The sequence below is a fragment of the Prionailurus viverrinus genome, chromosome A2 (genome assembly GCF_022837055.1).
Source record: "Prionailurus viverrinus isolate Anna chromosome A2, UM_Priviv_1.0, whole genome shotgun sequence".
NCBI lineage: Eukaryota > Metazoa > Chordata > Mammalia > Carnivora > Felidae > Prionailurus > Prionailurus viverrinus.
This window is the reverse complement of record NC_062562.1, coordinates 5,567,789-5,585,272: the sequence shown is the minus strand read 5'-3', so window position 1 is coordinate 5,585,272 and position 17,484 is coordinate 5,567,789. Positions and strand designations below refer to the sequence as shown.

General features: G+C 45.4%; 1 protein-coding gene across 1 annotated transcript in view; it reads left to right on the top strand.

Annotated features, from left to right (window-relative positions):
• Positions 1 to 17,484, top strand: part of MUC16 (mucin 16, cell surface associated) — a 59,814-nt gene that overhangs the window by 37,004 nt on the left and 5,326 nt on the right. Inside the window, exons 34-46 of the mRNA XM_047828788.1 lie at positions 2,433 to 2,557; positions 2,650 to 2,717; positions 4,619 to 4,791; positions 6,165 to 6,200; positions 7,353 to 7,418; positions 8,745 to 8,866; positions 8,950 to 9,017; positions 9,176 to 9,348; positions 10,597 to 10,727; positions 11,072 to 11,139; positions 11,920 to 12,068; positions 13,153 to 13,316; positions 13,638 to 13,705. Of these exons, the coding sequence (XP_047684744.1) occupies positions 2,433 to 2,557; positions 2,650 to 2,717; positions 4,619 to 4,791; positions 6,165 to 6,200; positions 7,353 to 7,418; positions 8,745 to 8,866; positions 8,950 to 9,017; positions 9,176 to 9,348; positions 10,597 to 10,727; positions 11,072 to 11,139; positions 11,920 to 12,068; positions 13,153 to 13,316; positions 13,638 to 13,705 (1,411 nt within the window). The remainder of the gene's footprint in view (positions 1 to 2,432; positions 2,558 to 2,649; positions 2,718 to 4,618; positions 4,792 to 6,164; positions 6,201 to 7,352; positions 7,419 to 8,744; positions 8,867 to 8,949; positions 9,018 to 9,175; positions 9,349 to 10,596; positions 10,728 to 11,071; positions 11,140 to 11,919; positions 12,069 to 13,152; positions 13,317 to 13,637; positions 13,706 to 17,484) is intronic.

Sequence of the window (17,484 nt, the reverse complement as noted above, 5' to 3'; positions counted from 1 at the left end):
GAACCAGGAGTTCCTTGACTCCAAAAACTCACAGTCTCATTCATCTCTCAGTTAATTTTTTTACCAAGACACACTGATTTTTGGTGCACACTTGTCTTGTTCAAGTTCATGGGCCAAACTCCCATTGCATCCCCAGCAAACCCTGGAATGAGGACCTTGTAGCTTTTTCAAGAGTTAAATGCCTTTGCATCCGAGGTGTGTTTTTACAACCCTCGCAAACTCTTCATGGGTCCATCTCTGGTCTCTTACACCACAGTATCTTCATTTGCTCCTTCCAACATCAGCAGGGTTCTGGGCTCCTCAGGTCCAATGAGAACCATATTTCCCCAAATGATAGGAGGAAAAATAAGTTAAACTCATTCAATTCGCTGTGGTTTGTTTATCAGTATCCAGTCCTTGGAACAGATTCAGAAGCATTATAGTCTTAATTCAATGTACATGGAGGGAAGGCAAGATGGATGGGTGGAGGGATGGATGGAAGGAAGAAGTGATGAACAGAAGGAGGGAAGGAGAGAAGATGGATGAGCAGATGGAAGGAAGAAAAGATGAGTGGAAGGGGAAAAGGAGGGTGGAACCATGTCTAAATAGATGGAAAAAATAGATGTGGAAGGAAGCAAATATGGATGGATAGAAGGAAGAAAAAGGGTGGAGGAAGGAAGCAAGGAAAGGTAGATAGGTGGAAGAAAGTGGGGATACAGGGAGAGACAGACAGAAGGATGCATAATGCATAGAAGGTATGAATGGGAAGAAGGAAGGACTAGGAGTGATGAAGGAAGGAATGATGTATGCAAGGATGGTGGCTGGATGGCTGGATGGGTGGATGTCATGGGTGCACAGATGGATGAGTGAGTTGATGGATGGAGAGATGGAGGATGGATGGATAGAGAGACAGATGGATGGATGGATGGGTGAATTGATAGATGGAATATGGAGGATGGATGGATGGAGACATGGATAGATAAATTCATGGATGGATGTCATGGGTGCATAGATGGATGGATGGATGTCATGGGTGCATGGATGGAGGGAGGAAAGGAGGGAGGGATGGGTGGATGAATGGATGATGGAGAATGTATGAGTGGAGAGATGGATGGATGTCATGGGTGCATGGATAGATGCATGAGTGGGTGGATGAAGAGATGGAAGAAGGATGAATGGGTGGAGAGATGGATGGGTGCATAGACAGATGGTAGATGAAAGGAAAGAATGGATAGAGGGAGGAAGAACAAAAGATGGATAGAAGGAAGGAAGGAAGGAAGGAAGGAAGGAAGGAAGGAAGGAAGGATAAATGCATGGATGAATAGAAAGTTGGAAGGAAAGAAGAAAGGAAGGATGGAAGGAAGGATAGACAGAAGGAAGCTTGGAAGGAGTGATGAACAGAAGAGAAGGAGGAAAGAAGGGAGGTCAGCTTTTCTTGCAGAGGTTTGTCCTAAACAGTTGACCCTGTGCTGCTCCCTGCTTATCTAGTCTGGAGTCAAACCACCAGGCCTCTGTTCTTACTTGCATCATATATTTATTTATTATACTTCTCCTGGGGTCTATGCAGGTCACCCCCACTATTGAACACTGGGCCAGCTGCATGTGTCTAGGCAAGAGCATATGTATTAGCAGGGGAGTTCATGAGCAAGGACTCTGGGGTCGGAGAACCTGGGTCCAAACCCTGACTTTCCCTCCCTCCAGTCATGTAACCCTGAGCAGGAGATCATTTCTGTGCTGTGGCTCTCCTTTGTTTAGTGTGGAGAAGTCTAGTGCCCAGCTCATATTCATCTGGGTAAAAACTCCATTTGCAGTGAGTGATCAGGAAGTATTTGCTTATTTGTCTTCTGTAATAAACACTCAAATAGGTGTTTACTCTGTGCCCAGCACTGTGCTTAAGCACTTTACAAAATTCGACTTGTTCAAACCTCATAACAACTTTTGAAGTAGGAATCATTATTATCTTACAGATGAGTAAACTGAGGTACAGAGATATTGGTTACAGCTGCTAGTTGTTTTTTTTTTTCACAATGCCTAGAAGATTGGCATACCTGGGTGTTATAGAGAGACAGAGAGAGACAGACAGAGAGGAAAAGAGAGACAGAGCACAGAGAGATAAAGAGATAGAGATGGGGGAACAGAAAGAAAGTGAAGGAACATGTCTGGGGTTATCCTTGGTCCCACATCAGCATGGTAAGCTGGAGCCTTTCCTTCTGGGAAAGAACAAAGCCACCAGCATTTCCACAGAACCCTCCCCTCCTGCACCTGGGTGGAAACACCATCTCCAGCCCCCAGATCATTAAGCCTGTCCTTCCTTGCTCCTGGAGTTGTCTCCATTAACACGTGGCCCTTGGGTTTCCTGGGAGGAGGACAAGAGGCCCTTGGAAGGCCCACTGTGGGTGGATGTTGGGCACCCGACCTCCCACAAGCCTTGGCTCTCTCTGCACTTACCACAGCTGGGGAGGCCCGTGAGGAGCTGTTCACACTGAACTTCACCATCGACAATCTGCGCTACTCAGCGGACATGGGCCGCCCCGGCTCCCTCAAGTTCAACATCACAGATACCCTCATGCAGCACCTGGTGAGAGCACGACTTCTGCCTCTGTGCCTCCATGACCCCCTCTAGGGGCTGTCGCCACCTCTGACCACATTGGCTCTCTCCTTCCTCTCCAGCTGGGCCCATTGTTCCAGAAGAGCAGTCTGGGTACCCGATATACAGGCTGCAAGGTCACCTCACTAAGGTGAGAATCCCCCACCCACCATGGCCCACCACCAAAGGACAAGGACTGTGGGGGCCACTCCCAGTTGTGGTGGACTGTCTTGAAGGGTCCTTTTTGGCATCGTTTTTTTTTTTTTAATATAATTATTGTCAAATTGGCTAACATACAGTATGTAAGGTGTGCTCTTGGTTTTGGGGGTAGATTCCCGTGGTTCATCGCTTCCATGCAACACCCAGTGCTCATCCCATCCAGTGCCCTCCTCAATGCCCACCGCCCATTTTCCCCTCTCCCCCACCCCCATCCACTTTCAGTTTATTCTCTGTATTTAAGAGTCTCTTATGGTTCGACATCCATTTTCTGATATTACGTTGTTGTAATTGTCATAAAATATCTATAGACATAAAATTAGCCATTCTAACCATTTCAAGCATACATTTCAGTGGCATCTGTTACATGCATGATGTTGTCACCCTTCCCCACCATCTAGTTCTGAAACTCTTCATCACTCTGTACCCATTGGGCAATTACTCGCACTTTTCTGGGTCAGTGTGTGTTCTCTTGGCGTTTATGAAGCCCTCTCCATCTGTATTTTCATTCCACTGCCATTGGTGGTGTGGCTCCTCTGAGGCAAGTGGTGGGTCCCACAGTGATGGGCAGACACTACCCCTGTGCTCATCTAGTGGATAAAGCAGAAAATAAGTAGAAGGAGAGATATCTAAAGTGGTTTCAAGTGCAGTAAGGTGATGAGCATAATACATAAGCGATGGGAAAACAGCTTTACCTGGGATACTCCAGCTCTTTGTGGTGGTGATTTCTCAGCTGGGTCCCAACTGGAAACAAGGATTTGGCCGTGAAAACTGTTCCAGGCAGAGGAAACAGCATGGGCAAAGGTCCTCAGGTAGGAATGAGCTTGGCATGCTCGGTGAACAGCAAGGAGGCCAATGTGGCTGGAGCAGAGAGAGAGCAAGGGGCAGAGAGAAAGGAAGCGAATTTCCAGACATTTGGATTAGACTTTCCAGAGTCTTGTCAGGAATTGGTTTTTTTTTTAATTGTGGTAAAGTACACATACCATAAAATTTACCATCCGAACCATTTTTAAGTGTCCAACTCAGTAGTGTTAAGTGTATTCATATTGTGCAACCAATCTCCTGAACTAGTAAAACTGAAACTCTATACCCGTTAAACAGCAGCTCTCAGCTTCCCTCTACCCCAGATGTTAACAATCGCCATTCTACTTTCTGTCTCTATGAATTTGACTACTCTGGGTACGTCATACAAGTGGAATCATATGATATCTGTCCTTTCATGTGTGGTTTATTTCACTGACCACAAAGTCCTCAAGGTCCATCCATGTTGTAACAGGTGTCAGAATTTCCTTCCCTTTTAAAGCTGAATAATATTCCACTGTATGGATATGTCATATTTTGTTTATCCATTCATCAGGACGCTGGTTTTTACATGGAACAGGCAATGTGAGAGGTACTAGGGGTTCAGTACAACAATGAGCTAGACTGTCGTCCTATTTCCTGACCTCATGGAGGCCACTGTCTGGAGGGAACAGGAACAAATAATAGATGCTCACACTGAGGGCAACCAGGCCTGTGATGGGGGAAGCATGAGGTACTGTGGCAGCCCGAACCCTCTCCTGACCCAGCCTGGGAGGGTTTTTGGAGAAGGAGGAGGTATCTAAGTTGGGACCTGAAAGATGACCGGAAGTTACCCAGGTAAGGAGAGACAGGGAGAAACCTCCAGACAGAAGTCACAGCATGTGCAAAGATCCTGGGGTGAGAGAATGTGGCCAGGTGGAGAAAGTGTGAATGGTTCAACAAGGCTGGAACACAGGATATGAGGTGTGAGGTGACCTCGGGTACAGAGATGCCACGTGGGCTACAGTCCCCAAGCATCAACCTCTTCTTCCTCAGGTCCGTGAAGAATGGTGCCAAGACGAGGGTGAACATCCTCTGCACCTACCGGCAGCACCCCAGTAGCCCGGGTCTACTTGCCAAACAGGTGTTCCATGAACTGAGCAGGCAGACCCGTGGCATCACCCGGCTGGGCCCCTATTCACTGGACAAGGACAGCCTCTACCTCAATGGTGAGTTGTTCTCCACCCACCTCACTGCTTCAGCTTCCCCATCTCTGGAAACGTTTCCATTAACCACAGGTCAGTTCTCTAGCGGGAACCTTGGGACAGACTCAGGCGTGAACCTCAACTCCACACTGACCCCCATCCTCCCACAGTCATTCTGCAAGGCTGTCCTTGATCACACCTATTTTACAGATGTAGAAATGGAGGCTCCGAAAGATTAAGTAATTTGTCCAAGTGGGTGTAGCTGGAGAGGGGTGAAGCTGGGCATGAGCTCCAGCAGTCAGCGTCCAGTGCCTTTAACTCCTAGAAGAGTCTTTTGGGAGAGACATGGGGAAAGAAAATCCCACATCTCTCTCCCCTACCACCTTCTCACCCTTGACCATGGATGGTCTACTCTTCTGGGTGGGACCCCAATGCCAGAACTAAGGTGGGCGCTCTGAACATCTGTGGGGCCTGAGCTTTGGACACACTGGACATCAGCCTAGCATCCAGGAAGGGACAGTGTTTAAGAGGGTGAGCCTTCTCTGGGGTTCTAAGAGGCAGAGCATGGCTGTAGTGAGGTTCATTGAAGTAACTCAGCTTCTCTCCTCTCTGTTTCCAACTTGGGAATGGAGTTTGGCAACTCACACTTTCTTGTCACCATTGCCACGTCAGGTGAGCGGGGGGACATCCTGGTCCTTTATGACACCCATTTTAGCAAAGAGGGAGCTGGTACAGAGAAAGGAAGGGACCTGCCCATGCCCGCAATAGGTTTGTGGCCAGTCTGGGTCTTGGTGTTCCGAGTTCATATCTCTTCCCTTCGCCTTGGCCATTGCAGAGGCCAGGGTAGGATGTTTCCTCCTGTAAACTGCACAAGTTATGTGCTTCTTCTTGCTCACTTGGTCAGTATTCGCCAGCATCTGCTAGAAGCTAGGCACTGTGCCTGGCACCAGGGACACAGACAGGCGGCATGTGCAACCTGTCCTAATGTAAGCTCCAGAGGTGCAGAGACATTTTGTTCGGTGCTGTGTTCCCCAAATGTAATGGAACTTGGTACATAGTAGGTTCTCAATAAATATTTGTTGGATGGAGGGATAGATTGGAGGGAGGATGGAAGGGCAGAGGGTGGGATGAATGGGTATATGGGGGAATGAGTGTGTGAACATGAATGTGGTGAGAGTCTCGTGGGGGCATGCTGGAGAGGTGGACAGGGAAGGTTTGTTTCTAACCGGAAGATCCTAATGGTAGAGATGACATTGGAGTCTGGTCTTAGAAGATGCATAGATGGTCACCTGGTACATAGAAAGAGAGGCATCCAGCTGGAGCACCACATGGACAAAGGCATGGAAGTCTGGGATTGTTCCTTCCCCTCCCCTTATGTGTGACATTTCTGTTTCCAGGTTATAACGAGCGTGGTCCAGATGAGCCTCCCACAAGTATGTATCTTTGCACCCCGTACCCATCTTGAGCCAAGCTTTTCTCCTCACTAACAAAGGGAGCTTGCCCAGTATTGGCTTTCTAAACTTTCCACACCCATCTGGGTTGGAGAAAGAAATTTGAGCAAGCATTTCCTATAGGGATGGGGGTTGAGGTCAGATAATGACCTTGTAGTTCGTGCCTCCTGGAAACAAAATCTACAAGGGCCACAAAAGGGGCCTCAATATCAAGCTGCAAATTATGGTGGCCACTTAGTGGCTTGGCCAAATTTTCCCATTCACTTAGCCAATGGTCCCTTCATCTATCTTTTAACCCATCCATTCTTCCATTCTCCCAGTTATCCTTCTCTTAGACTTTTCCTTCCCTCCTTCCTTCCCTCCTTCTTTTCTTCCTTCCTTCAATCTTTCTTTCCTTCCTTCTTTCCCTTTGTCAATCAATCCACTAATCCATCATCCTTCCTTTCCTTCTTCCTTCTATTCTCTCACCCATCTATCCTTCCATCTCTCCTTCTCCCCTCTGTCCATCCTTCATTCATTCTGTCCTTCATTCTTCCATCTATACATCTTTCATTCTTTACTTCCTTTCATCCATTCATCCCTCCATTCATCCTTTCTTCCTTTTCCCTGCTTCTCCCATCCCTCATTCATTCTATCCTTCATGTATTCTTCTACCCTTCCTCCATTCTTTGCTTCTTTCCTTTCTTCTTTCCTTCCATCCATCCACCCATCCATCCATCCATCCATCCTCTGCCTGTTTATTTTTTGTCCTTTCTGCCTTCTGTCCTTCCATCCATCTCTCTTACTTTCCTTCCTTGTGTTTATTCTTGCTTTCCCTTTTACCCCTCATTTGTTCATTCTTCCTCTGTCCATCCAGGTATCCCATCTGTCTGCCCACCTTTCTTCCCATTTGTCTCTCTGCCTTCTTTGCTTAGTCTCTCTCTTGTTCACCTACCCTTACTCTCTTGGGTTCATTTCATTCATGCGCTCGCTCACCCCTCTGCTCACACAATTCTTCCTTCCCTTCCTCTCATTTATGGCACACCTGTGAACTCTTGTCTTGGGACCACCACTGCTGGAGTCCAGACAAATGTGGGGAGTTTCTCCCACTCTGTGGGGAGCTCTGTCCCCTCCTGATAACTGCCCTTTCCACAGCTCCTGAGGCAGCCACCACATTCCTGCCTAGTTCATCATCACCTGTGCAACCAGAAGCCACCACAGGTATTTAGGGAATCCTTTTTCTTTCCAAGAGAAACTTTACAGCCCTCCACCTCTACCAGCCAGTTGTAACACAGGGGCTGAGAAGCCAGAGTGTAAAATTCTGGTTTAGGACAGTCATGCCAATCCAAAGATTCTACTGACAATTCAATCTAATGCATACCTTCATGGAGCCCCCAGTATTGTGAGATCAACAGACCATTATAACACAGTGTGAAATGTTTTGGGGAGAGGGATCTAACATAATTTGGAAGGTAAGGAATTTCTGGAGAAATTTGCACCCAAACTGATTCTTTAAGAATGAGTAGGAGTCATCCAGGCAAATAGGGGATGAAGAGTTTTCCTGGTGTAGGGAATCTGATGAGCAAAGGCTCAGTGGCCGGAAACAGCATAGTATATGGAGAGAATTGAGAGGGATTTAGTTTGCATGAACCATGAACCTTAACCTGGAATAGATGGAGAAGTGAAACTGAAACACTGGCAAAAACCAGATTGGGAGGGACATTGAGTGCCAGGTCAAGAAGCTTGAACTTAACACTGAAGACCAAAGGAAGCCATGGGAAGTGGTGACTATACTGAGATTTTCACTTAAGAAAATTCTTCTAGGGTCTGGTCAGTTAAGTGTCCAACTCTTGATTTGAGCTGAGGATATGATCTCACAGTTCATTAGATCAAGCCCTTAATCAGGCTCGCTCGCTCTCGCTCTCTCTCTCTCTCTCTCCCCCTCCCCCCCTCTCAAAATAAACAAGCAGTTTAAAAAAATTTCTGGGACACCTGCATGGCTCAGTCCATTAAACATCCAACTTTGGCTCAGGTCATGATCTTGTGGTTCATGAGTTCAGGCCCCGTGTCAGGCTCTGTGCTGACAGCTCAGAGCCTGGAGCCTGCTTCAGATTCTGTGTCTCCCTCTCTTTCTCTGCTCCTCCCCTGCTCATGATCTGTCTCTCTGTCTGTCTCTCTAAAAAATAAACATTAAAAAAATAAATTAAAAATTAAAAAATTTTTCCGCTAGACTTCAGTGCAGAGAACATTCTTTAGATGGGGCATCCAGCAAGTCTGCTGGGATGTTGGTCCAGGTGAGAGAGGATAAGACTTGATCTGGGACAGGATAGAGAGAGGGTGTGTGAGGACCATTCTGTAAGTAGAAATGGTATTACTTGGAGGGGAGAGAGAGGGAGCTAAGCAACGTGCTGGTTTTGGCTTGGGTGACCACATGGCGGGTGGTGGTGACACTGGAAGAGAAGATGACAAAGTAGGACGAATGCAGGATTTTGATTTGGTCTCAGGCCAGCTGTCAGTAGTCACCGTCTCTCCCCCTCCTTCTCGTAGCTATGGGACACAACTTGAAGACCTTCACACTGAACTTGACCATCTCCAACCTCCAGTATTCAACAGACATGAGCCACAGCTCAGCTACATTCAACTCCACCAAGAGGACCCTGCAGCACCTGGTGAGACCCTGCTCCTAGCAGCTCCTAGTGGGATAAATCCCACCCAGCCCCTCCTGCTCATCTGCCTCCTCCTTCCTCCCCAGCTTGGATCCTTGTTCCAGAAGAGCAGCCTGGGCCCCTTCTATTCAGGTTGCAGATTAATCTCCTTCAGGTAGGACTTCCTCCTGAGCATTTGCCAGTAGTGACCATTTTGGTGACCAACCCTTTCAGTCTTCCCACTGACCTCCCATTTGCCCTTCCCTCCTTTTGGCCCCCATACTGAGGTTTCAGAACCTCTCTTTAAGAGTCCCCACATCCCTCTCTCCCCAGGCCTGAGAAGGATGGGGTAGCCACTCATGTTAACGCCATCTGCACCTATCACCATGACCCCATGGGCTACAGGCTGGACCGAGAACAGCTTTACTGGGAGCTAAGCCAGCTGACCCATGGTGTCACCCAGATGGGCATCTATACCCTGGTCAGGGACAGCCTCTTCGTCAATGGTGAGTGATTTATAGCAATCATTATTTGTCTCTGTTCTATTTTATTTCTTCCTTAACAAGTCAGCCCAAGCTCTGATTGAAGGGCACCCTCCCCAAACTCTCCATGGAGAGAGTCTCTCCTGTTATTTCAGGTAAAAAGAGTGAAATTCTTTGACCAAATTAATATAAATAATTTTAATTTGCATTCCAAATGTCTGACTCATAGATCTCTTGGGACAGGATTTCTTCTATACAAAGTTCCTCCATGCCAGTGGTCCTCACCTGGGGGCAGTTCTGCCCCTCAGGAGACACTTGGCAATGTCCAGAGACATTTTGATTGCCACAACTGGGGGAGAGTGGTACTGGGACCTAGTGGCTTGAGGCTAGGGGTGTTACTAATGTCCTCCAATGATCAGGGATCCTCACTGCCAAGAGTTACATAGCTCCGAATATCAGTAGTTCTGAGAATGAGAAACCCTGCTCTACATGGGCCTCTGGTCCCTAGATGGGCACCAACTTATCACACGTTATCACAATTATTTAATTATCCAACTCTACGAAATTAAGGTCTCGTAATCTGGCGATACACCCTCAGTTCTTTATATGTCAGTACATTGTCATCCCCAATGAGTGAGTAAATGAGTGAACAAATGGGAGATGAGTATCTCAGCCCCCATATTGGGGGATCCACTGTAGTTCACATTCACGCATTCAACAGATGCATATACAGTACTATTCTGTCCCAAGCCATGTGCTGGATACAGAGATGGAACTCGCAGGTTCTCTCCCTGAAAACTAATAATCAAGAGAATGAATGTTATCTAGGGACACACAAACAAGGCAGGGACACTGTTATTAACAGGGTGCTGTGGAAGCACACAGGAGGAGCAAGTCAAGGAGGGCTTCTTGGAAGAGGATATTATGTACCCAGCACTGTAGTAGGTATGGGGACATGGCAAGAACAAGACAGATGGGTCCCTGCTCTCCTGTAGTCTCATCAAGGTCCTGAAACATGAGTAGGAGATTTCCAGAAAAAGAGGATTGAAAATATTCCAGGAAGCCGGAACTGCCTAAGCACAAGCAGAAAAGCTCAGCTCAGGAGAATCACTGGGAAATTCCAGTTTTCCCCCTCTTTGGGGTGACTTTCCACTAGGAACCCCCCGGCATGTGGGCCTGAATTTGGCTGATTCTGACAGCAGTCATCAGGCCTCTCTCTGTGTGAAAGGGTAAGAGTCTCCACCTCTCTTCTCTTCCTATCATTGGCTCCAGGCTACGCTCCCCAGAATTTATCTATTCAGAATGAGTATCAGCTGAATTTCCGAATCCTCAACTGGAACCTCAGCAACTCAGACCCTGCATCCTTGGAGTACACAACCCTGCTGAGAGACATCCAGGACAAGGTGACATCTCTCTCATCTTTCCTGTCTCTCCTTGCCCTGCCCCCCCCCCCCCACCATTCCTCTGTCTGACTCACATCTATTAAGTGTTTCAACTCCTCACTCTACCTAATGTGTTCTGGGTTCTCTCAGTTTCCAAAGGTGGTGCTCTGATTGCCTTCCCCACTTCCCAGATGGGCACACTAAGGCTCAGAAAGGGGAGTGGTGTGCCCAAGATCACACAGTGAGTTAAGGGGCAGAGCCAGGATTTGAACTCACATCTCCTTTGTCCCAAAGCCTGTGTTCCTTCCATGACTCCAGGAGCTCCTGCCAGCCCCAGGCGATCTCCATCTTACCCTTTATTCTAGGTCACCAAACTCTACAGAGGCAGCCAGCTACAAGACATTTTCCGCTCCTGCCTGGTCACCAACTTGACGTAAGTTGAGGAGGTTGGCAGCACTGGCTGAGCTGGCAGCTTGTGGCTCTGAGCTACCATCCTGGCATACTCCTTGAGCTGGAAGTCACTGGCATGGTGCCCATGCTCTCCCACATCCCTGTCAGTTAATCCTACCATCTCCTTTCATAGGTCTTCGGTTGGGGGGGTGGGAGGCAGGAAAAGGATTAACTTCCCGGGGCCACCAACTCCATTAACCACCACCTTCTCCTTTCTGGATGCTTTCAATAAATATGAGCCCAATAATAACATTTCCTATGGCCACACACCATCTATGACCATCTCCATTGTTCAGAGGGGAAGCTGAGGCTCAGAGAAGCAAAGTGAACAGCCCAAGAATTGCCCAACTTGGATTTTAACCCAAGTCTCCGAGGGATGGGTAGAGGAACTGAGACATCTACACTGGGGAGCAGGACAATCATGGGACACAGTGCCAACATTGAGTGTCTCCAAACTTCAGTTCCTTTGGCTTTAAGATGGGGATAATTATAATAATACCTTCCACCAGGGTGATGGTGAGGGAATGTGTATTCACTTCCTAGAGGTGCTCAATAGATGTTCGTTAATTTTATAGTTATTTGTTCTATTCCCAACTCCTAGAAACCTTGTATTTTTGGTCAGGGTCTCTTCTCTAGCCTGAGGGAAGAGGAAGCCAGGTAATTTCTTACTTCTTGCCTGTAGGTCTTTGGCTCTATAAAACGGGAACTCAGGAGACACTGCTGGTGTTGGGTGCTGGCTAAGTTCCATGGTCTCTGTCCCTAGGTTGGACTCCATGTTGGTCACCATCAAGGCTCTGTTCTCTTCTAATGTGGACCCCAGTATGGTGAAGCAAGTCTTTCTAGACAAGACTCTGAATGTCTCATCCCACTGGCTTGGTGCCACCTATCAGCTGGCAGATTTGCATGTGACAGGTGTGAGATTGTGGGGTTGGTTTCATGGCTTGAAGAAATGGGGCTTTGAGGAGGAATGGGGCTTCTCTGTAGCAATGGAATGGATGGAGGCTCTGGAGGGGAAAGGGGTCTTTCTGGAGGCCCATGTTGATGGACCATGGCAACGGATCATCCCAACAGGAGGAGGAAAGAAAACATGCAGCAACTGCACCAAGGGGACAGTCATTTTTACATGTAGATATTTCTAACCCGAAGTGTGGAGTATCCTGCATGTCCTTCTTAGGCCCTCCAGTTATGAGTCATGCACTGATTGATTGAAGGACTCATTCATGCATTCATTCAACAAATATGTCATGAAAGTAAATAGGTGCCGATGATTCACTGTGATAACTGCTGTAATCAGGTAATTTAAACAGCCTTTGGGAACTCACAAGGAGAGACACATGGCCCATCTTGGAAAGTTTTCTGGAGGAAGTTATTAAAAAACTGAGATATGATGGCGAACATAGCCTAGCCAATGGGAAGAGGTGGGGAGTTGAGCTAGCTGTGTTTATAACCTAGAAGATAAAATATTTGGGGAGACTGTAAGGAGTTTGGTGTCACTAGAGCAAACACTTTGGCCTGAGAGAAGTGATAGGTAAGGCTATAGATGCAGGCAGGGACTTCCTTGGGTATTGGGATGGTTTGCAGAAGAACACAACACAGAGTTCTGCTTTAGAAAGCTCATCTTCTGAGTTCTGTGTAGAGAGTGGATTGGGAGGGGGAGAAGACCAGAGGCAGCAAGACACATCAGGAACCTAGGTCAACAAAGGGGTATGACAGATGTCCCCTGAGGTGATCGGCACCTACACTTGCCATCTGTGCACCAGAGAAGCCCAGTCTCATCTTCCCCACATGCTAGTGAGCTCTCATAATGCTTGAGGAAGAGTTGGATGGATAGACACATCAATGGATTCAAAGTGGCCAGGTAGATGGAGATCTTATGTATCCCACCTTTCAGAATCCAACTCAGGTCACATTGCCAAGAATAATTAGACTAGCTGGAATGACTTCTTTGCTTAAATCTTCACCTGTTGGGGACTTCTATACCTTCTTTTTATTATAGAAGTGGAGTCAACAGCTCATCTACCAACAGACAGACCAACAAGCATTCCCACCTCTCAGCACTTCCAGCTGAATTTCACTGTCACCAACCTACTCTATTCCCAAGACTTATCCCAGCCCAACACCACCAAACACCAGCGGAACAAGAGAAGTATCGAGAATGCGGTGAGAATGGGTTTGTGTCCCATGTAGAGACAGACCGATGGACGCTGGGTAGTCAGAGGGTGATTTTTTGTGACCATTCATCCATACAGGTTCTTTTCCCCATTTACAAATAAAGAAACAGGCACAGAGATGTTCAGGAGCTACTCTAGGATCATATAGCTAAGCCACACCCTGGAATGGGATGTCCTTTGGTGCACATACCTGGGCTAGTATTTGTTGAGATAATAAAAAGTAGATGGGGACATATGCTCAGTGGCTAAAAATTCTCTGATGCCACTGGGACTGGAATTCTGATCAAGGGAACATCACCGTGTTTTTCAGCTCAACCAGCTCTTCCAAAACAGCAGCATGAAGAGTTATTTCTCTGACTGTCAAGTTTTAGCATTCAGGTGAGTTCCAACTCAGTACCTAATCACTCTGGAGACTCCCGTGGTCCTTTAAGTAAAAGTATCCCCATGTCATGGTCTCAGTTTCTAGTTCTTATGGAAGATAGCCCTACGAGTATAAAACTGTTACCTAAAAACCAGCTTGTTCCTAAACCAATGACGCCAACTGACTTAGAAACTCAAGAGAGCCAGTGTAGACCTCAGTAGACATGGAGGTGCCTGGTGCTGGGAGCCATGGAATATGGAGTGTAGCATCAATGAATGCCTTAAGAAATCAGCTGTTGGAGGGGCACCTGGGTGGCTCAGTTAAGCATCCGACTTCAGCTCAGGTCATGATCTCACAGTTCGTGAGCTCAAGCCCCATATCAGGCTCTGTGCTGACAGCTCAGAGCCTGGAGCCTGCTTCGAATTCTGTGTCTCCCTCTCTCTCTGCTCTTCCCCTGCTCAGGCTCTGTCTCTCTCTCCTTCAAAAATAATTAAAACATTAAAAAGAATTTTTTTTAAGAAATCAGCCATTGGAATCAGGATCCATAGAAGATGGGGGTGGGTAGAACCAGATGACTTAGAATCCAGCAGTCTAACCATGTTACTTAGTAGTATAGCCACTAATCACATGAGGCAATCGAAATTGTTTATACATCTCTTGAGATATGATTCACCTATAAAATGCACCCTTTTGAAGTATACAATTTAGTGGTATATTTATAGAGTGGTACAAGCATCCCACTCTCTAACAGTAGGATGTTTAAAAAAAAAAAGTCCTGTCCCCATTAGCAGCTGCTACCTATTCTTCCCTCAGCCCCATCCCCTGGCAAACAATAATCTACTTTCTGTCTCTCTGGATTTGCCTATTCTGAACATTCCATTTAAATGGATCAATACACTATGTGGTCTTTTGTGACTGACTTCTTTCACTGAGCATCCTGTTTTCAGGGTTGATCCATGTTGTAGCATGGATAGGTACTCTATTCCTTCCTCTGTGACTGAACAATGTTCTGTTGTATGGCTATGCCACTTTTCGTTTATCCATCCATTCACTGATGGACATTGGGTTGTCTCCCCCTTTGCCTATTATGAATAATGACCCTGGACCCTATTACGAATAATGAAAAACTTGTGTAAGTCTTTGCATCAGTTTGAGTTTGAAGTTCTTTTGGGCATATACATAGGACTGGTCTTGGAGGGCCATGTGTTAATTTCATGTTAACTTTTGAGGAACTACTGAACTGTTTGCCTAAGAGGCTCTACCATTTGCCATCCCCACAAGCAACGTACGAGGGTTCCAAATTATCCAGGTCTTCACCAACAATTGTTATTATCCTTTTTTTACTCTAATCATCCTAGTGGATGTGAAGTGGTACCTCACTGTGGTTTTGATTTGCATTTTCCTAGTTATTAGTGATGTGGAACAATTTTTCATGTACTATGGGTCATTTCTGTACCTTCTTTGCAGAAATGTCTATTCAGGTCCTTTACCCAGTTTTGCATTGATTTTCTTTCTAATTGTTGAGTTATAATTGTTCTTTGTGTGTTCTGGATACTACACCCTTATCAGACATATGATTTGCAAATATGTTCTTCCATTTTAGTAGGTTGCCTTTTCACCTTCTAAGTACTGCCCTTTGAAACACAATCATTCTTAATTTTGATGACTCTCAATTTATCAATGTTTTCTTTGGTTGTTTGTGATTTTAGTCCCATATCTAAAAAACCATTGCCTAATCCAAATTCACAAAGATTTATTTACACCTAGGTTTTCTTCTAAGGATTGTATCATTATCTCTTACATTTAGGCATTTGATTTATTTTGAATTAATTTTTGTGTATGTTGTGAGGTACGGGTTCAATTTCATTCTTTTGTATGTGGATATCTAGTTGTCTTAGTACCATTTGTTAAAATTTTTTTTAACATTTATTCATTTTTGAGAACAGAGAGAGACAGAGTGCGAGCAGAGGAGGGGCAGAGAGAGGGAGACACAGAATCCAAAGCAGGCTCCAGGCTCTGAGCTGTCAGCACAGAGCCCGAGGTGGGGCTCGAACTCACGAACCATGAGATCATGACCTGAGCCGATATCAGATGCTTAACCGACTGAGCCACCCAGGCGACCCTGTCAATTCACTTCTTCTTCTTCTTTTTTTAAATGTTTTTTTTTAATTTTGAAAGGGAGAGGAGAGAGAGACACAGAATCTGAAGCAGGCTCCAGGCTCTGAGCTGTCAGCACAGAGCCCGAGGTGGGGCTCGAACCCACAAACCTTGAGATTATGACCTGAGCCGAAGTTAGGCACTCAACTGAATGAGCCACCCAGGTGTCCCATCAGTACCATTTGTTAAATAGACTATTCTTTCCCTATTATCTTGGCAACCTTGTTGAAAATCAATGTCCATGATTGCATGAGTTTTTTATGGACTCTAAATTCTATCCCACTGATCTATATGTCTATCCTTATACTAGAGGCAACTGTATTTATTACTGTAGCTTGGTATAAGTTTTGAATTTGGGGAATTGAGTTCTCCAACTTTGTACTTTCTCCATATTGATTTACCTATTTGAGGTCCCTTGCAACCCCATATGGGTTTTAGAATCAGCTTATTAATTTCTGTAAAAGAGTCAGCGGGGATTCTGATAGGGATTGCATTTTATCTGTAGATCAGTTTGGGGAGTATTGACATTTCAACAATAATAAATCCCCAGTCTATGAACATGGGATGCGTTTCCATGTATTTAGGTATTTTAAAATTTCTTTCAACATGTTTTATAGTTTTCAATGTACAAATCTCACAATGTTTTTGTTAAATTTATTGCTACATGTTTTGTATTTTGTTCTTTGATGCTGTTATAAATGGAATTGTTTTATTTCATTTTTAAGAATGTTAATTGCTAGGGGCGCCTGAGTGGCTCAGTTGATTGAGCATCTGACTTCGGCTTGGGTCATGATCTCACAGCTCATGGGTTGTGCTGATGGCTTGGAGCCTGGGGCCTGCTTTGGATTCTATGTCTCCCTCTCTCTGTGCCCTCCCCCACTCACTCTGTCTCTCTCTCTCTCAAAAATAAACATTAAAAAAATTTTTTTAAAGAATGTTAATTGCTAGTGTATATAAATACAATGATTTTTGTACATTGGTCTTATATCCTACATTCATGCTGAACTAATAGTTTTCAGCTATGTGTGTCTGTGTCTGTGTGTGTGTATTAGGATTTTCTATATTTAACAACATGTCATCTGCAAATAGAGATAATTCTACATCTTTCCTTCCCATCTGAATTTTTATCATTTCTTTTTCTTGCCTGATTATTTTATTAGAATTACATCTATTAAAATGTAAATAGGACATGAAATGAAGGAAGACAACACTGTCTTGTCCCCAGTCTTAGGGGAAAATTTTCAGTCTTTCACCATTGAGTATAATTTTATCTGTGAGTTTTTCACAGATGCTATTTTTCAGGTTGAGCAACTTTACTTTCTATTCCTAGTTTGTTGGTTTGTTGTTTTTTTTTTTTAATCATAAAGGATGTTGTATTTTCTCATATTCTCCTTTTGGATGTGTTGAGATTGGGTGGCATTTGTCCTTTATTAATATGCTCTATTCCACTGACAATTTTTTTAAGATATTAAGCTAGCCTTTTAGCTAGAGGTGAGAGATTAAGACCTACTCAAATATTTCCTAGGTATTCACACAACCCCACACACTTGTGACTTTCTAGATCCCCACAAACACATTGGAGCTTTTCAAAACCCCTCAGGGACATCTCATTCCCTACTTTTTAAAAACTTTTTGGCTC